Genomic DNA, 12,963 nt, shown 5'->3' with positions numbered 1-12,963 from the left:
TGGCCAAGTAGCCTGGGCTGCTGGACCAGCAGCCCTACGGGTCCGCTGGCTCTGGGGCTCAAATGTGTGACCCCAGGCTTGCAAAGCAAACACTTTACTGAGTAAACCGTCTTCCCAGGCCTGTTAAGTCTGGTTGTTTCCATTTGGGTTCTTTAAGAAAGGGCCTAACACTGTAGCCAAGACTGACCTGGATCTCACTATACATCCCAAATTAGCTTCCAACTCACAGTAATCCTCCTGCCTCAGCCTTCTGATAGCTGGAATTATAGACATAAGTTATCTAGCTGCCAAGCCTGGTGGCACGCCCCTCTAATCCCAGTACCCAGGGGGCTCCTTGAGAGCTCAGGCCAGTCTCTACATAGGCCAACCAGGGAATGAATACACCCGCACCTGTCTCAGGTAAATAAATAAGTAATGTGAAATTTAGAGCTGGAATAAAAGAGTGGGTGCCACACCTTTTCAGTGTGATGAGTAACAAAGGCACCCACAGTGGCTACCCAGGTGGAGTCAGAGCCTGGGTCACTGTTGATTAAATTGGCATGAAATTCCCAGGACTGAGTAAGTTATATGCTGATTTACAGACTGACTTGTGCCAATCTGTAGTAGACAAAGAAATAATTCCTGTCCAGTGTCAAGACAGCCCAAAGGATCAGGGTCCACAGTCCAATAAGACGGTGGCTAGTTTGATGTTTAACCCAGCAAAATTGCCCTTCCATTTATTCATTAAAGTGCCTAACTGTGAATGTGTAGATTTAATCACTACATTTAATCACCTCTGGTCCCTACACTTCACCTCTGCACACCTCACCCCTCCTCCACACCTTACCCCTCCTCCACACTGTAGGCATAAGGTTACTGTGTAATTCAAATACTGATTTCTGTAACCCCTCCCCCCACATCTGGTTGCAATTCTTGTTCTGAGAATCTCCTGTCTTAATGTTGTGTAAACACTGTTCCTCAATTGTCCCCTGATATGCCAATAAAGCAGCTTATAGCCAATTAATGAGCAAGAGAGAGAATAGGGCTGGACTTCCTGCCAGACAGGAGAGTGGGAGTTAGAAGAGGAAGTAGGGATTCAGCCTGGAGATTTGAGCGGTGGGAGAGATGGAAGTGAGATGAAGAAAGGAGCTGGAACAGGAAAGCTACAAAGTGCAAGTATCTCTGAGATGTACGCTGGGAGGAAGCCAAATTAGCTTAAAGAGCCAAGACTAGATAAATAACCACTCAGTTCTTGTGCTGTGAAGCTTGTTAAAACATATAATAGCGTCTCAATTATTTGTATGATAGCCAGGTTAAGAGAGAAAAGAAGAACCGAACACAATTTTATGAAAATAACTGGAGCACCAACCGCACCCCTCCTCCGCACCTCATTCTTCTTCCAGTGCGCACTCCTCAGTCCTCCTCAATACAATCCTAAACGTTGTATTGGCTGCACTCGTCGATATACTATGTGCCTGGTACACAGTTACCTCATATTTGTCCAGAGCCCTGATTTTACACTTTTTGGAAATATTTGAAAGGCAGGTCCAAAAAATAAAATAGCCAAGAGTGACGTGAGCGGGGTGTGGTGGCGCACACTGTAATGCCAGACCTTGGGAGGCGGAGGCAGGTGGATCTCTGTGAGTTAAAGGCCAGCTTGGTCTACACAGCCACACAGTGAGACCCTATCTTCAAAAAAAAAAAAAAAAAAAAAAGTGTTATGTGGGGCAGCCAGCAAGATGTCTCATTAGGTGAAGGCTCTTGCCACCAAGCCTGACACCTGCGTTTGAGTTACAGGACGCACAGGTTGAAGGAGAGAACCAACTCCTGCAAGCTGTGCTTTGACTTCCACATGTACATGCATACACATACCTGCACACTCAGACAGACATGCACTCCACATGCACACCCACACACACACACACACACGCACAATGAACAAATGTAATAACATTGTGATGGCATGGGCTTCCCTTCGGGCAATCATCGACATCGGTCACCGTCCCTCAGCTTGGCTGTGGCACTAAACCCCAGGCTCTGCTGGTCTCCCTCGTCAGTGCAGCCATTATCCCAGGAACGAATTCAGTTCAAGCTTAGTCGGTGCTGGACAATTATCCGGGTACAGATTCTACTCTCATTTTGTGGTTATAAATTTGTCTCCTGCACTGAGAACACAGACACCCACACAATGTCAACTTCAGGCTTGCACATACACACACACACACACACACACAGACACACAGACACACGTGGACACATAACCACACAGGTACACACACCACAAATACAAAAAACTTAATGTCTGTTTCTCCTCTTCGATGGCCCCTGCTTGTGAAGCATTCGGTGAATCCTGACTCAGTGAATACCATGTGACACACTGGCTTCCCACGTCACGTGCCCCTGAACGGGAGAAGCCCCGTTGACTTGCCCAGCTCTGACAACAGGGTGCGTTGTCGCCACACCCTCTTGCTGCCTCCTCAGGAAGGAGGACGTCTGAGTCCTGCGAACGCAGACAAGCATAAGGACGGTCTGCCAGCCAGGGTTCTGCAGGACAGAACAGCTTGTGCAACTACAAACGGGGATGTCTTGGGCTGGCTTGCCCAGTCAGAAACTAGCTGGTCCCGAGCTGGAAAACCAGGTGAACGAATGGCTGCAAAGCCCAAGACAGCACCAGTCCTGAGCCAAGGGTCTGGGAGCTCCCTGGAGGTCACTAGAGCGGGTCTGCACTGAAAGACTGCCAAAGCTGGAGCCTGGTGTTCATGGCGGTGGGGCTGGCATTCACACACCCGCTGAGGAAGACTTTACCATCCGCTCTGACTTCCTCTTGGTCCGATCCCCAGCTGGCTGGACTTTGGTGTCCACAGACAGCTCTTTGCCCCTCTGATGTTCACCCTCATAGATGAGAAGCCGGCTTTCCTTCCTCTGTACCCAACGAAGCTGACAGTCAGGGTTGACTCTCAAGTGAGGGATGAGTGCCGTGTCCAGCAGCCCCGCACTAAGAAGGCAGAGGCAGGCGGGTTGTGAATTCAAGACTAGCTTGTATTACGTGGCAGCATTCGGATAGACTAGAGCATGCAGTGAGATCCTGAGCAGGGGGGCAGGGAGAGCCACCACAGGTGGACACGCCCATCCCACAGAACTGGAATGCCTGCATACATTTGGGGAGCATTGACAAAAGTACCTTGTACCAAATTACGAAGTGAGCCCATTGCAGCCCATCTCATCTGTGCATGAACCCCTACAATGCAGAAAGTGTCTTCCCTTCAGGCTCAGGACTCAAGGCCTTACTTGAATGGGCTTGGGGCAGCTGACACAGGGCGGGTCTGAAAGCCAGGCCTTCCCAGAGCAAGGTGGTTCTTCCTCGGAAAGCATCACTGAGTTGCAGTAAACATTCCCAGGGCTCGTGATAGCTGAAAAAGTGTTTCCACGTCCTCCTGACATTCATAGTCAGGAACTTTTCTTTTTCTTTTTACCATTCTCAGCACAGAAACATCTGAAACTCCCTGCCACAGAAGGTGGGGGGGTGCTCACCGTTTTAAAGAGAGGAAGAGGTAGATCCCAAGGACAGAACGCCTCTATTCCATGGCGTTTGTTTTGGTTGAATCAGGTGTTCAGGAGTGGAAGATGGGCACCCCACCACACTCTCTCCTTCAGCCCAGATCCTGATTTAGGCTGCAGTAGGCAGCGGCAGGCATCGCGGATGAGCCCACTCCCACAGTGACAGCTCCAGGCTCTGGCAGGCCTGGGCAAGCTTCCCGACCCTCCACTGCTGGCACAGTGAATCCAGCATGAAGCACATTAGTCATGATCAATGTTCTTACACAGTCAACACAGGACGAAGCCAGACATCTCCACATCCACGCAGGGAGCTCAAAGAGGCCCCTCACAGGGACACAGGTGAGTGGAACAGGGAAGGAGGAGGTTTCTGGCTGCAGTCCCTTCCTCCAGCAATGGGTCTGGTCCCATAGAGCAGGGCAGCTAGCCAGGCTTCAGAAGTGAGGCGGGGAGATTCTGCTGTGTAGAGGACGTGGCAAGGTTTTCTTTTTAAGTTTTTGTTATCTCATATGGGCCTTTTATTAATTTATTAACTTTTATTTTACGTGAATGGGTGCTTTGCTCGCCTGTATGTCTGTGCATCACTTGGGTGCTTGGTACTCATGAGGGCCAAAAGAGGGAGTCGGATTCCCCCATCATCATGTGAGTGCTGGAAATCAAACCCAGGGAAAGCAGTCAGTAATCTTTCTTGACTGCTGAGCCATCTTTCCAGCCCACATGGCAAGATTTTTAAATGATTTTAAATATGATTAAAACAGATTGTATGAAATTCTCAAAGAGCTAATAATAATAGCTTTTAAATATATAGGGCCTGGAGATGGGTCAGTGGTTAAGAGCACATATCACACATTACAAAGGACTTCAACAACTTGCTGACTCCAGCGCCAGGAATCCGACACCCTCTACTGGCCTCCCAGGGCACTACACCCTTATGCACACCTCCCCAACACCGCCACATGCATGACTAAAAGTAATACCTGGGCAGTGGTGGTGCACGCCTTTAATCCCAGCACTCAGGAGGCAGAGGAAGGCAGATCTCTGTGAGTTCCAGGCCAGCCTGGTCTACAGAGTGAGTTCCAGGATAGTAAGGGCTACACAGAGAAGAGAAACCTTGTCTTAAAGAACATGCGCACCTACATAGAAAAAATAGCCAGGCATGATGGTCTACACCTTCAATCCTAGAACACAGGAGGTGGAGACAGAAAAACCTCTGTCAGTTCAAGACCAGCATGGTCTACACAGTGAGTTCCGGGCCAGCCAAGGTTACATAGTAGACCCAGACTCCAAAAGAAGTTGTTTATTTGATATGTGACATGAAATAGCAAAGAAGACTACTGAAGGTGGGAGGGCAGGAAGGGAGCAGAGCGATGGGGGAGGGGAAGAACTGATAAAATCAAATTTCAGTTGAAGATGTCACAATGAAAATAATATGGCTCTATAGTTAGGAGCACGGGCTGCTCTTCCAGAGGACCCAGGTTCAATTCCCAGCACCGACATGACAGCTCACACCTGTCTGTAACTCCAGTTCCGGGGCTCCTGACACCCGCACACCAGACACCCCACATCCAGACAAAAACACCAATGCGTGTAAAGTAAAAATAAATTATATATTTTAAAAGGAAGAAAACCCGTTAATACTTTGCCACTTAAGATTAAATAAAAATTGTGGATAAATCTTTATCTTGATTGGTCAAGAAGAAAGGCGAATTCAGATGATTAAAGTAAGGAATGAGAGAAGCGTTGCCACCACCAGACTTAGAGAAATACAGGAGAGTACAGGGGACAGAACTGTGTCCGTACTCCAGATAGCCTGGGTAAAGCAGCTAAACCTGGCGACACAGCCTGCCAGCATTACGTAAAGCAGAAAATTAGGACACTCTCCTGCCTAATCATCAGAAAAGTTCGACAACTGCAACCAAGAAAGCCAGGACCAGAGGGTTGCACTGCCATGTTCCATTTGGCAGTTAAAGAGTTAGGACCAACGCTTTACACACATTTCCAAAGGCTACAAGAGAAAGGAAGCCCCACCCCCACCGAGTGAGTCCTTAAAGCCAGTGCCAACCCCACACCAAAACCAGACAAAGGCAGAAGCTGTGGGCCAGCATCCCTGGGAAGTGTGTGCCGGCCCCCTCAGCAAAGTCCGGAAGATAGAACGTGTAAGATGACATAAGGACTGGACAGTAAGGCCCAGACGAGCTCAGACAATCAGGGACCCGCCAGCACTGACCACAGGGACGGCTGGCAAAGGCCATGGCTGCCTGTGCTGGGCAAACTTGTGAAGACCCCTCTGTCAGCCCAGCTAAAAACAGTGAGGTGACCCAGAATCCTCTTCTCACTTGGGTTGTTCAGTCTTTGTCCTCATCTGTCTACCCAGGGAATGTAGAAAATGAGGCTCTCCACACGGCCAGCCTGCAGCCACTGTGGCTGCAGGACAGAGCACGAAGGCATCTCCCTACAGCCCCTAGGGTGGCAAAAGCCGGCTGGTGATGACCGCTAGCCATCCCAAAATGGCTGCCACAGGGGCAATGCATGTTTTGAACTCTTTTGGATTTTGTAATATTTGCATTGATTAAGCATTTTGGTTAAATAAAAATCTAGCTTCGAAAAGGCTCCAAAATCTGAAAGTTGGTGGGGTTTGTTTTGTTTGTTTGCCATTTTCTATTGTACGAGGGTTTTGGTTGGGTTGGGTTGGGTTGGGTTGGGTTGGGTTGGGTTGGGTTGGTAGGGTTGGATTTGGTTTGGTTTGATTGGGTTGAGTTAATATGGTTAGATTTAATTTAGTTTGGTTGGGTTGGTTGGGTTCGATTTGGTTTAGTTTGGTAGAGGTTTTTCTGTTGTTTGCTTTTTGTTTGGTGTGGTTTTCTTTAGAGACAGTCTTCCTACTTTGCCAGGCTGACCTGGTGGTTACAGTCCTCCTATTTTAGCTCCCCCCACCCCCAGATGCTGGGATTACAGACATGGGCCACCACCTCCAGCTTCAAAATCTGAAAAATTTGAGCCCTGCTCAATACAATGCTCAAAAACTTTGGGATTTTTGGAGCACTATGGATTTTGGGTTTTCAGTTATGGATGTTCAACATGTATCATACTTTCAAATCTTTCTCCAGTAAAAGCAACTGCATTGCTGGGAATTGGTGGCACGGACCTTTAATCCCAGCATTCAGGAGACAGAGGCAGGCAGATTTCTGAGTTCGAAGCCAGCCTGGTCTACAACGTGAGTTCCAGGACAGTCAGAGCTACACAGAGAAAGCCTGTCTCAAATAAACAAAAAAAGTAAAAAACAAGACAAAAAAGCAACTGCCTTTTCCGAGCAAGTAGTGAGGTGCCTTCATGCACCTGTTCACACGCACACACTCACCCACACTCACTAGTTATGCACTCAACATTCTATGCACTTCATAAACACACTCATGCATACACATTCACACACGCACACTCCTACGCACATTCACCGCACACCCATGCCCTCAGCTTTGTGCTGTTAGAGAATGTGGTGCGTGTATGCCGATGCCCTGCCTCTGCTGCCTAAAATGAAAAGTAACATGATTTTCTTTTCTGTTTTTTAACCACCCACCACTCTTTGTTTTTCCATAAAAACCTCTTTGGTCCAAGCATCACTTAACCAAAAGCTACGTCTTAATGTCCGAGTGCTGTCTTGCCTGTGCCAAATCCCATCCCTGTGTTCCAGTTAAATAGCTCTAGATGAACTTGGAGTTTCTCCCTGCCTGCTGGTTTTCTTCCTGGCTCAGTCCACCCCAAAGGGTGGCATTCTCCTCTGTCTAAGCATCCACTCGAGGGCCTGTGGCCTGCTTAAGGCCACCCAAGCCACCAGACCTGACAGAGCTTCACCTCCATAGGAAAGGCCCCTGGCAAAGGCACAATGCCCACCAGCAGAGCAAACTTCAGAGGACTCCCTGCCACACCCACCCCTCCAAGGAACACAGCAGACGCCACCTGGGCCCTGGTCACATCGGGTGGGAGGAGACGGGAGCTCTGGGGTTGAGGATTGGGGTGTGAGCTGCCCCTCAGAGCCTGGTGCGGTCCTCTGTGTCCCCACCCTTGCTTTGACCCCAGGTCAAACGAGGAAGGGAAGAGAGGTGACGGCAAACGATGAGGTAGAGGCAAGGGTTTGGCTCGTGCCGGAGTCTCACCTGTCCAAACACGTACAGCAGCCCAACAGTGCCTCCCGTCCGCCCGCCAAGGACTGAGGAGATCATGGAGTAGACGCCGCCACTGCCCATCCCGCCATGCTCCGCGAGGCCGATGCCGGACAGCACGGTGATGAGTGCCACGAGGATGACGAAGGACACCAGGAGCAAGCCCAGGAGCACGCCTGTGTTTCCCTGTGGCAGATGGGGGAGGGCTGTCAGCATTAGGAAGGACATCTCGCTAGAGCTGCTCCCTCCACCCTACAGAGAGACAATGAGAAAAGGAGCATAAAGGATCAGGAGAGCTGAGGCCCACAAGAAGTTCCAGGTAGGTGGAAAGTCCACCCTCCAGACTCTAACGGTGACACACCACGTATTACCCAGGCGAAGGCAACTCAAGAGACTCACCAGCTAGGCTGAGAGACAAGACGGCTCGGTTAAGAGAGCCTGTTAACTTGTTCTTGAAGACAAGCAGGGATTAATTCCCAGCTCACAACCATCTCTCACCCCAGTCCCAAAGCATGCAGGGGATTTGGTGTCCTCTGCTGACCCCTCAGGCACCAGGTATGTGTGTGGTGTTACATATATGTAGGCAAACGCTCCTACACGCGAAAGTAAAATGTGAAAAGAGAGATTCACCAGGAGCCTGCAAATCTATCAGGCAGGTCACGTTGACGTAGCTCTCCTCTTACCGTCCCTCTTACCTACACCAGTGCCCCTGCTTGGAAAGCCCTTTCTACCGGGCTAACTCCAAAGCAGCCCTGAAGACTCAGGATTCAGGATTTCTTCCTCTCGCAGCTGTCATTGGCACGCTTCCTCTGAGCTCTCCAGTGCTCAGGCGTAGCGCCTATTTGTCACAGTGCCTGCTAAGTCTCCTTTTACCAAGTCTCCTCCCAGGTGAGCCCCTATCACATTATTATTCCCCGTCACGCTCGCTCGTGTGGGCTTAGCACCTCCACATACTAAGTGCTCACTAAACGCTTTCTGATGAAATAAGTCCCCGTGCCTGGACACGTACGTACGTCGACGTGTGCGCACGTGTCGGCGTGAAAAGCAAAGGAAGGGGAGAGGGCACGGCACAAGGGGGCTCCTGGAGGTGTGCGGAGTGTTGGAGGGAGAAGAGTGAGGAGGAAGAGGGGCCCTAAAATGAGCTGGAGGGGCGCCCTGCACCTGAGGGTGCTCGGGCTGCATTGGTCTGGGGTGGAGCCGGATGGCAAGAAGACAGTGTTGTCCCCCTTCCCGGCCCCAGCATTCTGCCATCCTGTTCTTGCTACTCATCTCTGCGGGTTTTTATAGGCACTCGGGAGAACACTTGCATTGTAACGCTTCCGTTAACTGCAGCTCTCCCATTGGCCAATTCTGGTTTTTTCTTTCTTGCAGTCCCCCTGCTTCTGCTATAGCACTGCCGCACAGTAGGCCCAGAAGAAAGGTCCTCTATCCGCTGTCCCCTCTGAGGCCACTGGGGGAGGCAGTCTCAGAGACACGCTGGTCTCCTGACATTGGAGGGACCTGCAAGTGAGACCTGGCTACTCGGAAGTGCTCGGGCAGCAAGCATGGCCCTTCAAGGGCTTTCTCGCAGGTCTTTGGTTTATTTATTTAAAAGTATTACAAGTATCTTTGTTAACTATGTCAAGCTCCTTGAGGGAATAAACAACAGAAATGAAATGTAGGGCTGGAGAAGTAGCTCACTTGTCTAGCACGAGACCTGGGTTCAAGTCCAGCCTGCAAACTCAACAAAGAAAGACAACCATAAATCCACAGGGGCCACGGGGCTGCACCAGGGCGTCACAAACGGATGTGACAATGCAGCCGCAGTCACTACCAGCCACACCAAACTTTGACAAAAAACAGAGGCCTCTGCCCGTCTGACCTAGTGTGCAGGCCAGAGCAGGGGAGGGTCCCTGGGGGGGAGGTCTGTCTGCAGAGAGCTGGGCTCTGCATGCCAACTGTGTGCAGAGAGGAAGCATCCCCTCCACTGCCTTCTGCCACTTCACGGCACTGGGCCGCCTCCTCGTCTATAAAACAGAGATGGCATCTATCCCACAGCTGCCAGGAAATACTGAACGTTAGAGAATCAAGCACATGTACTGCGCTTTGAATACCACCCGTCACATGCGTGCTTCAGAAGCCTTACTTGCTGTGTCTTATTTTGCTATGAGTGTTACACTATTATCACTAACTATTTCTACCCAGCTCATAAATACTGCTCCCCCTGGATCTCCTCAAAGCCTAGACTGGTACAGAAGGACAGCTATGAGTTCCTTTCGGGGAGAGAATGCCAACAGCCATGTGGGGATATGTGCAAACCCAGCTGCTGCCAGGTGGCAGAGGGCGCTGCTAAACTGGGTGTGGGGGCAGTCCTAGGTGGTGGTGGTGAGACCAGGTGTGGAGAAGGGCCGACAGGAACTAACCACAGCGCCCCCATGGTTCCCTCGCTTCACCCATGGCACAGCCCCAGCACCCCCAGGATGCCGGTGTCCCCAAGAGGTGTGCCCTTGAGTGTGACATCTGAGTGTTCTAACTGCTGACTTTGCTAAGGTTACACTTTCAGTGAAGTTCTACAGAACCATTTTCTTCTGTTGTTCATACTTGAAAGCTGTCTGCCTGTGAATATAAACACCCCAGCCAAGAACAACCTTGGGTCCTCAGTGGGGAACCGTCCCTTTTACTGTTTATAAACTAAGACTCCAGGGTGTTTTAGGGTTAATATTTTCTATTTAAGAAATGCTTTGGGCATTTCTATTTCAACTTCATACAATTCCCTGGACACTCTGTCTCGTCTTTTTATGGCATTTCGTATTTATCTTTTCATGATCAAATAAATATGCAGGTGATAGCAATGGCAAAGCTGAAAGGCAGAGGTTATTTTAGAGTAAACAGACAGACAGGCTCAAAGATGGCCACTGACCCCTGCCTCTGGTGTCCCTGGCCTGTGTGGTCCCCTGCTGTGTAGACTGCACCTAGAGACTCACTTTATTTTTTTTTTTTTAAGTAGGTAAAAATTTGACATCAGTCCAAATGATCACATGAGTTGCGATTTACTTAACAGTTTTTGACGAAACATGCACATACTTTCTGCCTGGACTGTGTTTTCTAGTGTGCGGACCTGCTTCTAAGGCACCCCAGAAGTGGTAGAATAACATTCCTGAGACTGGGATGCTGAAGAGATGATAGCGGCCATTGCAGGCAGGGGCCTTCTCTTCTATCTGTAGACTTGGTGGAATTCTGCAGCCTCAGAGAGAGACAACCCCATGGGAGGGGGGTCGGGGGCAGCCTACGTGATGTGGCCAAGGCCTGCCACGTAGTGCTTGGGTGGTCCAGTAGAGCCTTCCCGCATGCTTGGAGGCCCTGACTGATAGCAGCTGTGGCCTCACAGGAGCACGTGGCCCTCAGAACCACAGACCTGCATGTGCCTCTGTAAGCTGCTAACGTTGCGGCGATTTGTTACGCAACAATAAACGGCAAATACAGCTTACACCTTCACTTTGGGGAGGGAACTAAGTTTTAGGTAGCCATTTCGTAAAAATCAAATAAGTAAAGAATCAACACACTTTCTTTCCTTTCTTTTCCAATTTCTTTCCTTCTATCATACCTTAACCATCCCTGCATGCAGCAGAGAACAGAGAGACAGGACTGATACTAGTAACTTCAGAAAAACAACAACAACAAAAAAGTCAAAGCCTGAGTCTTCCCAAGGAGGACATTCTGCATCTGGACCTCAACAGAAATGCCTTCTGGTGCCTCGCCTTCACTGAAGCCTTACCTGGCCGCACCTGACATTTGTGTCTCCCATAGCATTGGCTATTTCTCTGGAGAGCATTGGTGAACAATATCCCCCCATTCCCTCTTCACGGGTCCAGCCCAGTCCAGCCTGTCAAGCCTCTTGCACCTCCTCCTCCTTGTCCAAGCAGCTTTCCTGACAGTTTGCGCCACCGTAGGGCCCCTTTCCAGAGGGTCTCACTGCTCCTGAGATCTCTCTGGATGTGACACTGCGCAGCCAGAGGAGCAAAGGCTGGTGTTTTACAGTCCTGTCGGCAGCAGCTGTGTCTGTACACGCCAGGCATCCGCTGGTGTTTAATTCTTAGCTGGGTGGTCTTTTGCTCTGTCCAGCCTGTCTAGCCTGAGGTTCACTGCATGGGGAGGCACCGTGTGAGGGGCCTGGGAGCTTCGCTCAGGCCACACACCTTCGAGGAAAGCCCTAGGAAATGTTTGCCCACAGCGCAGAGGAAAGGGTCTTTGACTCCTGTGCCGAAGATGAATGAACCATCAGGATCTAGCACAAGAGGGTCTGTCGGGGCAACAAATCCCGAGAGGCAGGAGCTAGTACTCCTACCAACGGCCTTACGAACAAGGCCAGAGGCAGTGTGAGGGAGCAACCATGGACATGGGGACCTGATGCTTCAGAGAGACACAGAGTGACGTGACAAACACCAGAAAGTCTAGAAAGGGTTACACACTAGAGTGAAAATCACCATCTATACGATCCTTGCCCTGTCTCTACTCCCACAATGAGCCCTGACCCCGTATGGTCAGGTCCACCCTGAGGCTCTCACCAGGGAACCTCTGAGACTCGGGCTCCTGAAATTCACACTCTAAAAGCACTGCCCGCCCCGCCCCACCGTGCTCCCTGCTTTGTTTCAGGAGAACCTGTGCTTCAGGAACCCATTCGCTAAACTGCAGGATCCGACAAGCATTCTCCATGTCACAGGCCCTCCCAGGTCACCAGGTCATCACTCACCACCAGCCAGCCGGTCCTCAAGAAAAGGACAACACCAAAAATGTTGATCATGCAGGAAGTGAACACGCCATCCCAGGTCCCGAACAGCACTGGCTCCCACATGAACAGCTGGATCTTCCACCAGGGCCGGGGCTGGGCCAGGATGCCCTGCAGAGAGCACAGTGAGGCCAGGTGACGGGAGGAGACTGAAGAGGAACAGGAAAAGGGAGGAGATCCAACTTCAAAAAAACAAAACAAAACAAAACAGACAACTCCCACCTTGGGCCTCTGGGAAGATAGCTCAGCACATAAGAGCCTTTGCTATGCAAACATGAGAACCTGAGTTCAAATCCCCAGCACTCACATGAAAAGCTGTATGTGGCTGCATAGGTTGAAACCTCAGCATTGTGGGACAGAGACGGGGAGATGCCAGGAACTCATCGGCTAGCTAGCTAGCCTAGCCAGAACAGGTTTTCAGCTTCAGTGAAAGTCCCCGTCATGTCTGTATGTCTGTCTGTCTATCTATCTATCTATCTATCTATCTATCTATCTATCTATCTATCT

The 12,963-nt window shown here is 50.2% G+C and overlaps 1 protein-coding gene across 1 annotated transcript in view; it reads right to left on the bottom strand.

The window, feature by feature from the left end:
• Positions 1 to 12,963, bottom strand: part of Slc12a8 (solute carrier family 12 member 8) — a 137,871-nt gene that overhangs the window by 106,608 nt on the left and 18,300 nt on the right. The window contains exons 3-4 of the mRNA XM_055625063.1: positions 12,421 to 12,567; positions 7,686 to 7,877 (exon numbers count right to left, since the gene is read on the bottom strand). Of these exons, the coding sequence (XP_055481038.1) occupies positions 7,686 to 7,877; positions 12,421 to 12,567 (339 nt within the window). The remainder of the gene's footprint in view (positions 1 to 7,685; positions 7,878 to 12,420; positions 12,568 to 12,963) is intronic.

This window comes from Psammomys obesus, unplaced genomic scaffold (assembly GCF_907164565.1).
Source record: "Psammomys obesus unplaced genomic scaffold, mPsaObe1.curated_primary_1811, whole genome shotgun sequence".
Classification (NCBI taxonomy): Eukaryota; Metazoa; Chordata; class Mammalia; order Rodentia; family Muridae; genus Psammomys; species Psammomys obesus.
Note: the sequence above shows the minus strand (reverse complement) of the source record. Positions and strands in the feature narration are given on the sequence as shown.